At 41.2% G+C, this 18,293-nt stretch overlaps 1 protein-coding gene across 2 annotated transcripts in view; it reads right to left on the bottom strand.

Annotated features, from left to right (window-relative positions):
• Window positions 1-1,094: 1,094 nt before the first annotated feature.
• Window positions 1,095-18,293, bottom strand: part of SLAIN1 (SLAIN motif family member 1) — a 56,446-nt gene continuing 39,247 nt past the window's right edge. For both annotated transcript variants that reach the window (XM_058670590.1, XM_058670591.1), the window contains 3 exons: window positions 13,382-13,537; window positions 4,579-4,861; window positions 1,095-2,179 (listed from right to left, as the gene is read on the bottom strand). In XM_058670590.1, the coding sequence (XP_058526573.1) occupies window positions 2,104-2,179; window positions 4,579-4,861; window positions 13,382-13,537 (515 nt within the window). In that variant the 3' untranslated portion in view covers window positions 1,095-2,103. The remainder of the gene's footprint in view (window positions 2,180-4,578; window positions 4,862-13,381; window positions 13,538-18,293) is intronic.

The following is an 18,293-nucleotide window of genomic DNA, read 5'->3' on the forward strand; positions in this document are numbered from 1 at the left end:
ATGTATACAAAACACCTAGCACAATTCTTGGCACTTAAATAGTCCTCAATAAATATTCCTTCCCCGTTCATATCTAACCTCCCCTAGCTCACATTTCATTTAAAGTGCAACTGACTTTTAAGATAAGTCTTTCATATTCTGAATACACTAATCATTTGAAATATCCAAGAACCTGATCAAGTCCTGGCTGCTCTGCTTCCTACCCAGCTTCATGCTGATGTACCTTGGATAGCGGCCGAAGACGACTTGGGCCTCTGGGACCCACGTAAGTAAACTGGATGATGTTCCTGACTCATGGTTTCAGCCCACCCCAGACTTGGCTGCTGCAACCATAGGGGGAGTGATGGAAGATATGCATCTCTGTCACTCTACCTTTCAGACAGATCCTAAAAATATGCCTAAAAATACAAGGGATATTTAAAATGTTCAAGGATATGTGTATTAGGAAAAACATGATTTTTAAAAAAACTTGTAATAAAATAAGTTTATCTTTCATTTGCCACAAACTTATTAGTTGCATTTCCATCTCCCACAAACTTTTTTTTTTTTAAGTGTGCCCCTACAAGCCAGTGCTCCACAAGCCAGTGTACTTCCCGCAGCGACTATCTGAACAGGGCCCCGCAGGACCTCCCAACCCCGGAGCTCATGGACCTGGCACCCACCACTCAGGCAGGCCCAAAGACCACCTGGGCCCCACTGGACAATGTGCCCCTGGGAAAACCAGCCCTTCTCCCACAAACTTTTGAAATATTTCTTTTGAAATGTAGAATCAGTAAAACACCTTGTTATTATACTGACACTAATGAAGGCATTTCAGTTTAGCACCCATAAACATTAAACTCTCCGTCGCCACTATTCATCCACAAGAATTACTCAGCAACACGTGATTCCAGATCTAGACCTTTCCCCACCTTGCTATTGAAATTAGACCGTCATATTGAGCATGAGAAGTAGTTTAGAAAACAACTAATCTTTATAAATGGGTCCGTGCACCTGCGTAAGATGTAACATTGTGTACCAGAGCATCCTCACACTTGTAGTGACACATACAGTATTCACATTGTTGATGCTGCACATTCATGCATGGCCTGATATTGCTGAAATAAAGTCTTTATTTTTGATCATTCCAAAACAGCAGTGTACACAGTAACAAATATTAAGTCATATACCATAAGAAAGCATTCATTAGTGCAAATGGGTTTTGTAAAAGGTCTATCAAAAAGATTTATTTGCTTTAAAATGCATTCATTTCCAGAAGCATTGTTAATAAAACATTACAGTTTCATCCTTTGTAATAAAGTATCGAAAATTAATTGTGGGATAGTAGCAAACATTGCAGGTGCTAAGTGCAATGAGCTTGTGATGCTATTATAAATATGAAACCCATGTACGATAATAAATTAACAATGAAAAACACAAGACCATTGAACTCTGCTGTCTGGCTATCTCCGTGTAATGTTTTAGAGTTTATGTTGTGCTCATTCAACGTAAAAGCATGTCTTTCAAATTGCAGGGTGTATTTTTGCCAATATATCCCTAGAGCTAAAAAAATAGTACCTCACCACAAAAATATTTTTATGGCACAAAATTTAAGTTGTTCCAGAGTGGTTCACATAGGTGTAAAAAGAAATAGGCACAAAAAAATAAAAATTCCTGTAAACTATAAAAAGTAAATTTCAAAGCAAACATTATAGAACCTAGTTGTGAATATGCAATGTATTAAAATATAGAACATGGAATGGGAAGATGTTTAAAACACATAATTAATTGAATATGTTATTTTAAAAAACTCACATGGCAAAGCATTATTGATACATCTCAATTCTCCCAAGAAGTATTCAGGTACAGAGCAGTTCTACAAAAACTTCCTAGATCTAAATGTCACAATACTGCAACTGTGGGTCTGGGAACGCTGCAGTATCTCAGGCAGATATTAAGTGCAATCATTAGTCTCTGGTGCTTGGTCCTTGAAAAACAATGCAGTAAATACGTCCAAATGCAAAAGGGAAAGAAGATTCCAGTATCCACCGTTACCCAGCCAGCTAGGTAACACAACCCTCATTGTCACGACTTTCCCATTCTTCAAAGGAGCGTTACACTGTGTTAGTAGCAGCCGTCCCTCCAGTTTCCATCCCTCAGAGTGCTCAGCGAAGACAGAGGCTTTGGGGGCTGAAGGAAACTAGGGGGATGAGAAAGGAAACAGACCATTAGCAATTCTATGAGGCCAATCACAGGCTTGACCTCCAGTCCACACAAATCCTCCACTCTAGTAAGGACAAGTGATTGGCACCATCCCATGTATACCTTGTGTCATATATATCTGGGCCTTCCCAGCATGCCTGTGCCATGTGCATGACTGGCAGCATAAATAAAAATGAGCAATCGTCTTAATGTGCTAATACATTCTTTAATGAGAAAGAGAGAGATAAACTTAGAGAAAAAAAAGGTCTAAAAGCACAAACGGCTACTTCACTAGTTACAAAAAAGCAAATAAGACTCAAGAATATTTCATCCTACTCATAACTCAAGATTTGCCAGGCAGATGAGCACAGAATCTTAGAGGAATGATAATACTCCGTGTTTGCTCACACCTGATGAAACAGATCTCTCTTTTAGCCTGGCAGGGCAAGCTTTCCTGGGAGCCCAGGTAACACACATGCAAAGAAAGGTAAGTAGAAGGTCCAAATAATCCACATCTAGCAAATACAAGCCTTTCATCCAGCCATGAGCAGGTGGCCTGGCGCAGTGTCTGCTGAGGAGGACAAGCCAGAATGCACCGAACACACCAGCAGCAGCTGTTAGGAGAACTGTGAGGAGCTTTGACTTATTGTTTTGTTTTCAATAGTTTCTCTCATCTTTATAGTAATTTTTTTAAAATCAACTGATCCTAGATGGAAACAACACCCACAAGGTACCTTGTCAGTAAGTCAGCAGCTGCCTCAAACATCAGCCCAATTTCTTTCTTTCCCCCAATCCTAGTGACAAGACACTTGAAGAGACTCAGTTGATGGAGGATGCATCATGACCAGGAGAAGATGGGCCAACAGGTCCTCTGCAAGCAGTGTGGAATTTTGAAGATAGGGGAACAACTCTACCAGAACTGTGTCGAACTTACCAGCAAGACTGAACTTACTACACTTACCTGAACCCCCACTAAGTCTCTAAGATGCTTTTGAAACTTTGAATATGAGGGAGGCTGTGCAAGAACAAATGCGTCTTAGTTCCAACTTTGGATCCCCACCCTCTCTTGCAATGGCCATCAGGGTCACTCCGGAGCTACCCCCCCAAACACACACACACACACACACACACACACACACACAAATTACAATAGATAGAGAACAACAAGGAAAGCTTGGAACCAGACAGGAAACGGCCAGCGTGGACTCATACATATGTTACTAGGTAGGACACAAAGATTAGTTACTCCTCACTAAAGTATTGAAGATTTCTCTGCACACCCCTCCTTTAACTGTTCTGCACCTCAATGGTTGACATATGCCTTGTTAGAGTTATTACCCAGCTTAGACTATCCTAAAATCTTCCAAGGTCAGCAAAATTATGCTTCAACACTATAAACTGCTAAATACTAAAATGAAAATAGACACGAGACAGTTGAATAATACCCTATAGCCATTTTAAGGTGTATAGAAGCCGGTAGTATATAAACTAAAATTGAAATATCAATGAAGTAGTCACAGGATGTGGTTAAGAACTTGCATTTTTTTTAACATATTCATTACTCAATACCATGTCAATTAATTCCATAATGTTGTAAATTGTCGTTGATGTTATGTTGTGGCTTTTAATTGATTGGGATGATATTCTGCCAGCTCTGCCTTCAGACCAGAGATGGTCTCCCCAAGAAACCATTGAATTTATGTGGACAATAAGATGTTGGACCCTATGCTTGGTATATGTTTGCAATGAAAGAATCTTGACTGAATCTGAATTGTAATACAGCAACAAGGTGGAGGAATCCACCATGGGGGGAGGGTAAGGGGAGGGGTTGGGGGAATCCCAGAGCCTATGAAACTGTGTCATATAATGCAATGTAATTAATTAAAAATATATATTATATATATTATAAAAAAGAACAAATGTGTCTATGGTATTTTCCCATATTTGATCAAAAACAACTGATTCAATGTACATTGGAGATTTCCTATGGGATGGGCATACTTCTTAAAACTGGGACCCATAGAAGCAAATCAAAAAAGCAACTGCCACCCTTGTCATGCGGAGCTGACAACACAGGTTAGCCACACAAACACCTGGGGTAGGGGGCAACAAGCCATGGCAGGGGCATGGAGGGAGAAAGAGAACTCTGACAGCTCAGGACATGGCGCTCATGCAATCCATTTGAGCAAGAGCAGAGAGTGATGGGAAAGAGGGAAGTGATGAGGAGGGAGGGAGGATGAGATGAGAGAGGAGACGTGACCACACAAGATTTTCTAAGATTAGGAGGCTACAACTCTGGCCACAGAGGACCATGACTTACCAAAAAGTAAAAAGCTACTTTCGGGGAGCAATTTCTAACTCAAAACTGCAGATGAAGTTACACCAAAGGACTCTCACCTTCTCACAGGTTGTGCAATTTTGCTTCGAGGCAGGTTACTCCCATTTATTGCCAAAGAAGGTCTTGGAAGTGCACTGCGGCCCATTATCCCAGATGCTGCAGCTTTGTTTGGGGTGGGGATGCCTGTGTTGGAATAGAGCTGTACGCCGCTGGACAATGGCACATTATTGATGCCTTGAACAGTTGGACTCACATAGGCCGTGGCTTTAAGAGGTTGTCGTACAGACACGGGGAAGTGTCCCACGCTGTGAACCCTGTGCTGAATTTGTCCTGGTGATGGAACTGGAAGAGAAAATGAGGCACGCGTGAAAAAGCCTCTGTGGTTACACAACACAGATGCGTGCTATATTTAGAAGAACCTACCTTTGTTTGAGAGTATAACACACAGAGATAAACACAAGTGCAGGCAGCATTTTGTAATGCAAGTTTCTAATGCTTGACAAGAACCTGTTACACTGTTGACCAGCAACACATCGGAGCATCAACCCATATTCTGAAGTGACTTCTAAACACAGCCAGCCTCCTTTTCCTTTAGCAAATATAATAACCCCCTCTTGCTGCCTTGAAGACATTAGGACTTCCTGTTGGAGGCTCTGGGATGGTTTTGTAAAACCAACGCTAGGGGACTACCCAACAGATACAATTACAGAGAAGTCAGAATGGTATCTGTAGACACAAACATCTTCCTTAAATAACATTCACCAGGACATCCATCTATCTCCTAGGACCACTGAGAAGATTAATAAATCTACATGAAGCTTTAGAATGGTGCCTGGCGCTTAGCAACCACTCCACATGCACTAGATACCATCGTTTTCAAAAACATTTTTAAGATTTTATTTTTATTTGAAAGGCAGAGATACAGAAGGAAGAAAAAGGAGAGAGAGAGAGAGCGCTTCCATCTGCTGGTTCACTGCCCAAACGGACGCAACAGCTGGAGCTGAGCTGATCTGACGCCAGCAGCTGCTCTCCCCCGTGACCGAGCCTCACTCCTGCTCTCCCAGGCAATCAGCATGGAGCTGGATTGGAATGGTGTTGGCTATTATTTCTGTTACTTGTTGTTCTCCAATTAGGGTTTATACTATTAACTTCTCACAAACAAGCGTCTGTCACTCTGGGTTCATTTTTAACATATATACAAAACACAAGCCTAATTAGGCTCTCCATTTCCTTACGTTTTCTTGATATTTGGAGCCTGTCAGTTTTTCTCTTCTACCTCTTTATACAAAATATATCACCATGAACCTGCAGTCCTGCAGAATTCCAGAACCCATTACCTTCACAGACTTTTTGGTTTCCTTTATTTGGTCTACCTCACTCTTCTCTATTTTTTAATTTACGTAGAGAACATGCAGACATACACACACATTCATATGTGCTAACTTCCCCATAGTGAGAAAAATAATCAGTATTTGTCTTTCTGTGTCTGGCCTATTTCTTCATTCAAAATAACAATCTCCAACTCATATTTTGTTTCAAATGTCAAGACTTCAACTTTCTTGTGATTGCACATTTCATGCCTATGTGGACCATATTTTCTTTATCTGTTCTACAAGTAGACATCAAGAGTAATTTCAGGGCCCGGTGGCGTAGCCTAGCAGCTAAAGTCCTCGCCTTCAATGCCCCGGGATCCCATATGGGCGCCGGTTCTAATCCCGGCAGCTCCTCTTTCCATCCAGCTCCCTGCTTGTGGCCTGGGAAGGCAGTCGAAGACGGCCCAAAGCCTTGGGACCCTGCACCCGCGTGGGAGATCTGGAGGAGGTTCCAGGTTCCTGGCTTCGGATCGGTACAGCACCGGCCATTGCAGCTCACTTGGGGAGTGAATCATCGGAAGGAAGATCTTCCTCTCTGTCTCTCCTCCTCTCTGCATACCCGACTGTAATAAAATGAATAAATCTTTAAAAAAAAAAGAGTAATTTCATACTGTGGCTTAACTATTTGAAACAGTGCATAATTAACAAGGAAGTACAGGTATCTTTTCATACGCCAATCATATTTCTTTCAAATACAAATCCAGAAGAGAATAATAGCAGGGTCACAGGTAGATCTCTATTGAGTAATATCGATTCTGTTCTCTATAAATGCATACTAATTTGTATTCTAACCAACAAGGCATGATGGTTCCCTTTTGTCTAAGTCCTTGTCACGATTTGTTATTTGGGTTGTTTTCTATACTTGGCCATTCTAACCAGACCGAGGTGATCCCTCACTGCAATCTTGACTAGCATTCTCGTAGATAGGACTACTGACATTTTTTTCATCTATTAGTTATTAATTTTATCTTTCAAACACTGTGTATTCAGATCTTCCTGTACTTCTTAGCTGGATTAGGTTTTTCAAAAGCCTTATATTTTCTGGATATTACTATTTTATCAAATAGTCTGCAAATATTTTCTGCCGTTTTTCTTTTTGGTTGTCACTTCGCTCTCACTGTTTCCTTTTCTGTGCTGATACCTAATGATCTTTCTATATCTATTGAAACGATCACATGTTCGACGCTTCATTTGTTCACATACTACATTCACTGGTTTGCATACGCTGAAACATCCCTTCATCTTTGGGGAAAATCTGAATGACTCAGGGTGAACAATCTCTGATGTATTGTTGGTTTGATTTGCTAGCACTCTGCTATGAATTTTTGCATCGATGCCATCAAGGATACTGAAAGTTTTTGTTGTGTCATTTTCTAGTTTGGAAAGCAAGGTAATTCTGGTCTTCAGGAATCCGTTTTTTGAAAGGTTTCCATCATTTCCATAATTTTCCATCATTTTTGAAACAGCGTAAGAATGGAAATCCAATCTTCTCTAAATGCGAAGTAAAATACACTGATCAAATAGGCCGTTTTGGGCTTTTTTTGTTGGAAGATTTTTACTACAGATTTAATCTTAATTATTGGTTTGTTCGCATTTCTATGCCTTCATAGTTCAATTTTATTAAGTTATATGTATCCAAAAAATTATACCTTTTCTAGGTTTTTCAATGTCTTGGTATACAGTTCAAAAAGGCTTAATGATACTTTGTACTCCTTAGGTGTCCTTTTTGTCCTTTTTGTCCTTTTTCTTGATTCATTACATGTTCAAATTCAAATAGTTAAACCACAATAGGAAATTAAATCTGATGTCTGCTGATGGAAAAATGGATACAGAAAATTTGCTGTATGTATACATGAAACATTACTCAGTAACCAAAAAAAAAAAAAAAAGAAAGAAATCTTGACATTTGGAACAAATATATTCAATTGGGGGATTATAATTTTAAGTGAAGAAATTAGCCAAAAGCTTGATTTTGTTTTATAAGAGCTGGACACACACTGCTTTATTATTTTTATGTAGGCATACACTGCTATAACCTTGCCTCTTAGAACTTTTGCTCCATCTCGTAAGTTTTGATTTATTGTGATCCCATTTGTCTCGAGAAGCTTTTAAATTCTCCAGATTTCTTTGATGACCCATGGCTTCCTCAGGGGCGTGCAGCTTTGTCTCCGTATGTTTCCATAATCCTTCCAGTTTGGTAATTGCCGATTTCTAGTTTTATTTCATTCTGATCATGAAGAGATATTACGGTGCTGATTTTCTTTTTGCTTTTTGGTTTTTTTTTTTTAGTTTGTTGAGCCTTTTTTTATGGCTTCATGCATGGTCTGTGCTGGACAACATTCCAGATGTAGAGAGATGAACCAAACGTGTCTTTGGGAGTTATTGGATGGAACATTCTGGAAGTGTCAGGTCCATTTTGTGTGTACCGTAGGTTAACTCTGATAATTTTTTTTCAGTGTATCTTTTTGGTTGATAAAGGTAAAGCTCCCTGTTCCTATTTTGGCATTTATGTTTCCCTTTACATCTGTTTGCTTTATAAAACTGGTGTCTGGCACTGGTGCTTACACATTTACAACCATTACATACATTTAACTGTTTCCCTAACCATTACATAATAGCTTGTTTTCCTTTTTTTTGCTTAAGATTTATCTTAAAATCTCTGTTATCCAAGGACAGCTATCCTTGCTTACTTTGGTTTTTCCCTGCTGCAATATCATTTTCCATCTATCCAGTCTGTCTTCGCTGGCAAAGTGACCCTCTCGTCTGCAGAACATCACTGGATTATTGTTTTTTTTTTTAAATCCACTCAGACTACATTTTATTCTTGGTAAATTTAGTCTATTTACAAAATTATCAATGATAAGTAATGGCTCAGTGATTCATAATTTTTCTTGTTCATCTTGAGTATTGTTTAACTTCTAATGGGTTTCAAATAGGTATTTGCATGTTCCTCACTTCTCTGTGTAGAATACCCTTATGCATCTTTTGAGGCTGGTCTAATAGCTGTAAACTCCTTTACCTTTAGCTCATCCTAGGAAGTCTATTTTCCCATTTAGGTAAGACAGCTCTGCTGTTCACATTACTCCAGGTCAGTAGCTGTTTTTTTCCTTGCAGAAGTTGGTACTTTTCATTGCATCTCCGCTTGGTATACAACGTCTCTATTCAAAAGTCTGCTTACTCTAATTGAACCTTTTTGTGTTTACCTTTTAAAGATTTGTTTATTTGAAAGTCAGACACATCAATGGAGGGAAGACAGATCTTCCCAAAGGGCTGTAAAAGCCAGGGCCGGGCCAAACTGAAGTCAGGAGCTTCTTCTAGGTCTCCCCTAGGGGTGGCAGAAGCCCAAGCATGTGAACCATCTTCTGTTGCTTTTCCCAGGCCATTAACAGGGAGCTGAATCAAGTGAAGCGACTGAGATACAAACCAGCACCCAGGATGGGGTGTCCTTGTCCCGGGCAGCAGTTTTACCTGCTATGCAACAGCACCAGCCCCAGCGGAGTTTCACTTTAAAGTCATCTCACACTTCCCTCTTGCAAATGCTAGAATACTCTGTGTTACACTTTTGCTGAGTTGGACTAACGGTCCTTGTGAGGTTCTATTCTCGTGCCTACTTGGAAGCCCAGGGTCCTCGCACCTAGCAGTCCACTCCTTCTCTCAGCTTGGGAAGGCTTCCCTTTATTATTTTACTGAGCAAGCTTTGCAAAGCCTCTAAGCTTATCTTCTCTTGTGGGAACTTTAAAACTCAAACTGTTGTGCTTAAAGGTGTCCTACAAGGTTACAAAGCCTGTATTCATTTTCTTTTTATCTTAGGTATTTGAAAAGACCTGTCTTTAAGCACATTCCTTTTCTGCTTGATTTAGCCTGTTAAGACTTTTAACTAAACTTTTCATTTCATCTGATGAGTTCCTCCCATCTAAGTTTGTTTGATTCTTTTTTTAAAGATCTGTTTGTGGAATTTTTTTTTCGCACTATGCATTGATTTCACGATTTCACTCATCTGTCTGTATTCTGTTGCATCTCTGTGATTATAATCACATTTGATTTCTTTCTCAGGCATTTCGTCAATCAGTCTCTCTTTGTAGCTTGATATTAAAGTATTACTGAGTTCCTCCAGGGGAGTCATATGCCTTGCTTTTTCATATTTCTCAAGTCCCTACATGTATACTTGTACATCTGGCAGATCAATTGTTCCCATTGCTTTTAAAGGGTTACTTTCACAAATCAAGGGCTTTGCCCTGAATGGTTGTCTCTGGGTGTTGGCCTGGTAGGCTGTTTTGGTCCTAGTTTCACTGGGATCCCACAGTCATCTCCCCATGCATCCCTTTGCTGTATTCAATGGTAGCAGTGGTACCAATCTAGAGTTCTCCTGGGATCCGGCAGATTTGCACGGATCTCCAGCATTCAGTCCTCCAGCTACCTTTTGTAGGAGGGAGTGGTGCTGCAGGTGTTTCCCTGGTACTGGGAGAAAGCCCTGCTTGTACTACAAGAGGACAAGGCATGCAGATCCCAGCCAGCAGCCTGGTGAGAAGACAGAGATGGGAGAGAACTCCTAGGAGAAGACTGAATTTACAAACCCCAACCACTGCCCTTGGGAGATACCAGGGGCTCAGGAGTAGCACTGTCTGGGTGCTAGAGCTCTGGGAGCTACACTGATAGCCAGACATTCCTTGGGCCTGTTAACCTTGGGTTGCTGTCTATCAGAAGGGCCAAAGCCACCAGAGTGGCAGTGGTGCTGGGAGCAAGTGAGGTGAACAGGCAGATGAGGCCAGGATCACAGGAATCCTGACATCAAATACAGATGGCACAGTTCCCACTTCATAGAACAATGACCCAAGGAGCAGAGCGAGAGGAAGAACCCAGGGGTGCTGGGGCTACATGTCTGAGAGAACAGGCACCCCTACTTCTAGGGTTCTGTGGACCTGCCCTCTGCTGTTCTGTACCCCATGCCCCCAATAGTGCAGAGCTGGTTTTGCTGGAGTCACCAACGCTTTGCTGGGTTGAGCTGGTCCATGAGGCTGCAGGTTAATTTTGATAGGACTGTGGAACACAAAAGACAGGGATGTGCAAGGGCATCTTTCTCCCAGGCCAACATGGATTGTGACCACGACTCCTCTCTCAGAGTTGTGGCTTTACCAGCACAACCCGCGTTCTGGGAGTGGTGGGGAAGACAGTACTCCTTCTCAGATGGAAAGTGTCTGCGGGATTCTCCAGGCTGTTCTCCCTGCTGGTGGACGTGGCTTCCTCCCATAGCTAGGATGCTACATGCAAGGTGTTCACACAGGCACACTCTGATGAGGCCCTCTTCCCCGCGATGGAGAATTCCCCAGCCACTGGGCCAGGGTATTCACCGCTGGTTGTCTTTGTTTCTCTGTCCACACTGCCACCTCAGGTCTCTGTATCCTCTTGATGTGTCCATGCTGGTCCCATACTGAGTTCAGGCATTCTTCTGAAGCACTCACCTTGAAATGGAGCATTTATTTATTGTTCTGGTTCATCTCTGTGGAAGTTGAGAGGACACAGGACACCTGTGTTCAGGCATTCTCCTTGTTATCAAATCGTCAGAAACCACTTCTTTGTTAACTGCTGCTTTGGGCCTCGTCTGCATCCACACTCCCTGGAGCTTCAGTGTGTTATTCCTCCACCCATGCTTGACCATAATCTCAACGTTTGTCCTTGCTTTGCTGTGAGGACTCGTGCCGCTCTCATAAGAGTGTTTCCAAGCTGATATCCTCCCCAGTGTCTCCAATCACACCCTATGCACACAGGTTAGACCATGTTACTATAATATGAACTTAAATAATTTTGGAATCCATTCCAAGTGTTTTCATAATGCAGTTTCCACGTACTCCCTGAAGATCCCTCAAAAATCTATAGTTAGAAATTTAATGAAACTCTCAAGTCTATGTAGGATTCTTTCGTGGGTCTGTTCCTTCTTTTTTTTAGCTTTATGATTCAGTAAATTTCTCTTGATGGACAAATTTCTCCATTCCTTTAGTGTATTGTAAGGAAAACGGTCAGCTGGATGAAGAAATAAGAACAGCTGGGTGTGGCACAATGCACCGCCATTGGAAGCAGCATGCTCGGAGGACAACCTGACCCGAGTTTCAGTCTCACTCTGTCACCTGCGTGCATTTAGGAAAACCACTGCTTGCCCGATCTAAAACTATCTCCTCATCTGTAAAATGGGACTGAAAGCTGAAACTGCCTCATAAAGCTGCTGCTGGAACTAAGTGAATGGATATATATCAGGGCCATTTGAAACTTGAAGACTGCGAGGAAGGAGCAAGAGCTGCCCGCATGTGGGTACAGGTTTACACATCCGGTAGAGGCCTCCATGTCTCACCTCGCAAATATGGGCTGACAACGCTGGGACTACAATCCCATACACTTAACCAATGGTGCTAAGTGTAAGACTTAACCACCTGCTGCCACCTCACAGACAGCAAGGGGAGCAGGGAGAAAACACCACATCCTCTCACAGGGGAAAAGACACGCACACTGCCTGGGCTATTGCTGGATAAAGATGAGTCAACAACAGACTGTGTGGCAAACCCAACTGGAGCAGATGCCAAACTACTTTAGAGACACCAAACCATCATCTCACTCGGAAGGGCAAAAATCGGACTAGTAGAGAACCAAGACAAAGTAACAAAGAAACAGCATTCTGCGTTTCTTCAGGGAAGGCACTGGGCAGACACTGAGCACAGGGAGCTCTGCCATGGAAAATGGTGGGTTTTTTAAGGCCAGTGGGAAACTAGCAGCTCTGTAGTACTTCTGTTCTTATCCTTTAATAGGAAGAATTATCAGTTAGTTGCTATTACTATTTGGTACTACAGGCAGTGGTGGAAGTGCAAGGGTACCTTAAAAGCTTTTGGAGAAAGGGAATAAAAAAAAAGCTGATTTTGGTGCAAAAAGTTTCAAAATCCATGCATACTTTTTTTATATTCTGTGCATTTTCCATGAACTTTTTGATAAGCCCTCACATGCATGGAGTTAAATTTAGTTTCCATTTTTATCTTCTTTTTATTGGAAAGGGAGACAAAGAGCTTCCATCCTCTGGCGGAGTCAAAGCCAAGAGCCCATAACTCAAGCCAGGCCTGTCACGTGGAGAACGGGATTCCAAGGCTTGCCTCACCTCCAGCTGCTCTCCAGGGGCCACATCAGGAGGAAGGCGGACTCAGAAGTGCAGCTGGAATTTGAGCCAGGCACTCAGAAATCAGACATGCCAAATGGCTTCTTCATCACTGAGTCAAACACCCACTCTTCAAACCTTTTTTGCACCAAAATAAACTTACCTTTTAATTCTACCTCTCATGGATTTTAAGCACCTGCATCCAGCTACACTGTCAATGGTGAAAGAGAAAAAGGTCGCAAAACAAGGAGAAATGTGTCCTTTAGTACACAAATAAAAAAGAAAGGGCATAATAAGGTGTCTTCCTGAAGATGTTGCAACCAAACCAAAATTTAAGCTAGAAATCTCTATACTTACTACACGACTGTATTCTTGAAATTCCATTTCCAGCTCCGTGTAAGCTTGAGTCAAAACTCTGACTATTTCGCACAGTAACTGGGGAACTGACGTTGCTACTGATGGCTGTTGTACTTGGCATCCGGGCTAGGTTAGGCATACTTCTTCGCAGCTTATCTGAAGAGCAAACAATTTCACAAAGTTAAAAATCACAAGGGCCATGTTGTGGTGCATCAGGAAAAGCCCACACCTGCAATGCTGGCTTCCCAAAAGGGTACTGGTTCAGCGTGCCATCTGTTCCGCTTCCGCTCCGGTTTCTTGCTTACAGGCTAGGAAAGGCAGTGGAAGATGGCCCAAGTACTTGAGCCCTGCGACCAAGACGGGAGGGCTGGATGAAGTTCCTGCTTCCAGCCAAGCCCAGTCCTGGTCGTAGCAGCCATCGGGGGAGTGACAGACGGAAGATCTGTGTCTCTCTCTGTAACTGAGCTTCAGATAAATCTTTTTTTAGACATTGCAAATTTTATTCCAAATTAAACATTGCTTTTTAAATATCAAAAATCATATTTTATTGAAAAATGAAATATGTGAAACCCTATTCCCCAAAGAGAAATATTCTACCAAAAAGAATGTTGCTAAAAGAAGTCTCGACCAAGAGAGAAACTACCCACAACTCACTCACATATGTTCTCATCTTAAAAATATTAGAAATTTTATAGCCATCAAGTTCTTTAAACAAACACAAGCAATTAAGTTGCATGCCTGTAAGAAAAAATCCTGGAAGAAGCAAAAGCAGTACTTACTGAATCTTCTGCTAGTCTATCGAAATGGAATACAATTCCAACTTGAGGTAGCTTGAGATATCCACTTACCATAACAACGTAATCACATTAACTTCTGGGAAGTCAATACATCACAGAATATGTGGAGACTTGTAAAAAGACTTGGAAATTGAAGGAATGCTTTTCTTTCTCCTGGCTAAGTATGACTTCTGTCACTAGGGGGCAGCAGAGAGCCATACATCGATCTGAATGCAGCAGCAGAGTTGAAACTCTACAAGATAGCCTTGCTTTATTAACACACCCTTCTTCAAGTTAAAGTTCTTACAACAGGTCCCTCAAGCTCAGTAAACAAAGGCCACAGACAAATATTAAGGCAAAACTTGGTCAAATATAAAACTAGATTTTTTTGGTACCTCCATGCCATTGCACTTTCACAGCATCTATACCGGAAGTCCAGAAAATCTTTCAAGACTTGCCTTTCTTTATCACACTGGACTAAGTCCTGTCCATTCTGCCTTATAAGCATCTAATAAAGTTTCCACTACCACCTACTTCAGCCCCCATTATTGATCATATTCTCACAAGAGCCTTTTAACCAGCCTGTGCATACCCTGTCAGGTTTTTCATTCCATCATAGTCTGTTCCACTCTGCCCAGAGGAACAGCTCTCCCCCTTCCTTGTACCTTCCATGTTCAGTGCTCTCTCTCTTCCACCTTCTTCTGAAAGCCCAACTCCCGAGCATGACCCAAGTAAGCCAGGCTATGGCCCTAACCTACCTCCTGCCACTGAGCTGCACCCCCCAGCATGAAGCACTTCCTTGTACCTACAAGCATGATGGTTCTTCCGCTCAGACACCTTCCCAAACTTCCCAAGCACAATAACAACTTCCCACATATATACTACGATGCTGGGAGTGGGACAGTGTATGTACCTACTGTGTGTATATACACACACACATTAAATATTAGAGATCTTACAATATAGGAGACAGGTACAGTATTACACTTATAGTCTAACCTATTTTTCTAAATCTTCTCTATTATTGACCCCAAGGGAAAAAAATTAAATTCAAATTAAATTTTAGATGAAGCTTACTATTTCTCAAATAAAAAAAATTAAAGATTAAAAGAACATTTTTGAAAGATAGCAGGATTTTGAAAGATCCACAGAATCACAAATCATTGTATTATCTAATAGTTTCTTCAACTTCTCTGAATCTACAAAACGTTTATTTTGATTAATATATACCCCAAAACACTAAACTACACAGATGAGGATATTCAAACTGTGCTCATTTTCTTTTGAATAAAATCAGGGACAGAATTACATCCTTGAACAATACTTCAGAATACATTCAAGGGATAAATCAAATTCCTCCTCACTTTCCCCCTCCTCCAACTTCTGTAATTATCCGTTACTTAGTCCCATTAATTGCAGCCCTGTCCGGTAATTTTCACCCCTTTGGAGAGGTCTAGGAGAAAGACAGAAAATTAACAAGTACAGTATGTATGCTTACATAACAAGTATAACAAAATATCCCAAAGCATGATTATGGAAAATGTATTTTTGGCCAAATTAACTCATCCTGACTTGCTGTCGCATGTTTAACAAGAATCTAAATTGAGGCACTAAGGGGAAAACATCACTTTCAAAGGCTCTCCCACCAGAGCAGCAAGATCAGGGTTACACATCAAATGTGTGGTGGGGCTGGTAGGAGCATGGGCGAGCACAGACGCTTGGTGAGAATCAACAAAGCCAGTGCCCCCAAAGGAATGAGCAGGGCACACCTGGCCAGGGCATCTGAAGGAGGCAGAGCACAGCCCTCAGCGGTCACATGCATTAGTTCATAGGAAACACCCCGTCACCTGCTTTGTGCCCTAACTGAAGAGAACTGGCAACGAATAGCAGAGACAAAAGCCAACACCAGACAGTGCAAGTGGGTCAGCTTACACAGGTTTTTTACAAAATTTTACTTTTAATGGAAATTTTTAAACAATAACATAACCTCAAGTTTCAACAACAATCAAGACATTGGCAATCTTGTTTCTTCTGTGAGCTCTCCATTTCTCCCCTAAAACACATTTTCTCTACTGTGAAATATTTTATAATGAATTACAGGTGTCATCTAATCTCATGTGAAAATTCCTCAGGTAAGAAATTTTAGCCTTATCAAGACACCACTATCATAGCTGACATAATTAACGACGATTCAATGGTACAACACAATCTTACTCCTCTTCAAATTTCCCTAGCTGTCCCGCAAACATCTTTTTAAATCAACTTTGTGTGAATCTAGAGCCAATCAAAAGACTGTATTTAGTTAATAAGTCTCCCATGCCTTTTAATGCAGAGCTTCTTATCCCACAAAGTATGTCATTTTTAAAGTTTTTTTCTTTACATTAATATAAAGACAGATTTTATGCATTCCAAAGTACCATCCCAAGAAGAAACTCACAATCTCTTTACTGCCCTGCAACACCCCCATACTCCCGCCTCTCCTGCCACTCTTCAGCAATACTTGCATAATATTCAACAAGTAAAAAGTAAGAAGACCACAAAGACCACATTTCCACTGGAGTACAAACATGGACTAAAAATTACAATCTGACCCCCAAGTCAGCTTAAGGAATCTTGACCGGAAAATTCAAACACAGCAAACTTTCTGCCCCACCGATGCCAACTGCTGCGCTCAGATCAGCTGCAGACAACAGCAAACAGGCAATATAAATTCTCAGCAAGATCAAGATCTGAAAGCATTTCTTCCAACAATTGTAACAGGAGTTGAAACTGGGCTCGAACAGTAAATCCAGTACAGTCAAGACAGATTCAAAGCAAAGGACACCACCAGGCGAGGTGGTCCGGTCAGGGCAAAAGCAAGCCAGATGAATGAAGAGCGCACATCATGGAGAAAGTGTCCTGGAATTCCGGCATTTTGCCTCTCAACTTTCCAAAAAAGCCAAAGGGTGTGATTAACTGCTTATCATGAGCACGTTTTGAGAAGTTAGCCAACACCTTAGCAGAGCAACGCCCAAGAAAGTTTTACCAGCGAGTCCTCTGCAACCACCTGCCCACTCCTTCTCAAACAGAGCAATTTTTCAAGAGTTTCAATGAAAAGTCATTGGGAAATTATCGACTTTATAGTCCTGATCTGGCTTTCTGACTTGTTTCCTAACCTTAAAAAAACATATATAAAAGGCACCCATTTTTCAACAGTTAGTAATACAACAAAGACCATACCAACACGGTGAAATTTCTAAGACCCCTGATTATTTAGAGATGGAGCAAATGATAGTATCATCTCTTAAATATGTTCAGAAATATTTTTATCTTTCACTTTCTCTACCTTCTCCCTCACAGATATTTATATAGATACAATAAAGCTTCATTTATAAATAGGTGTGAGAGATCAACAATTGTTGTATAATGCAGCAATCATACAAAGATACTATCATTAACGTTATTTAAAATTCATGAATTATTCCTGCAATGCACCTGTTTGGTACATTTGGCTGTGTGGGACTGACACCCTGGAAAATGAAGCTACAGGTAACAGGACTTCTTGGTGTCCTTCAAGCCTGGTCTTCATAGAACGGCTCACACTCCCAAATTTCTACTAAAGTTTCTGCTTGCATGCAATGGGCATGTAATGCATTCAGCAGCTCCCATGCATGTACGCCGTGGGAGACTGATGCAGCCGAAGAATTAAAAGAAAAGGGACAAAGTCTTAGAGCCTACATGTACATCTTTTGAGCTTCATGTAATCCAGTGTGAAAACATGAGCCTACGCTAGGATAAAAAAAAAAGTTACTTTCACTTCACAGTTTTATGCAGCAGGGAGGCAGAGAAACATTAAATGCTATTAATTTGAAAACCAATTGAGACTTCAAAAATTTTCTCTCCAACTCTTTATTTGCTATAAAAGCTTCTATATGTGTAAACATGGAGAAAATATTATCATGAACACCTGTACACCTTTCACCCACACTGGCAATGGTTCATGTCCTCCTAGATGTTCTGCTTCCCATCCAGCTCCCTGTTTGTGGCCTGGGAGGATAGAAGATGGTTCAAAGCCTTAGAACCCTGCACCCACACAGGAGACCTGGAGGAAGAGCCTGGCTCCTGGCTTCAGATCAAATTAGATCAGATCATGTCAT

The sequence above is a fragment of the Ochotona princeps genome, chromosome 12 (genome assembly GCF_030435755.1).
Source record: "Ochotona princeps isolate mOchPri1 chromosome 12, mOchPri1.hap1, whole genome shotgun sequence".
Lineage (NCBI taxonomy): Eukaryota > Metazoa > Chordata > Mammalia > Lagomorpha > Ochotonidae > Ochotona > Ochotona princeps.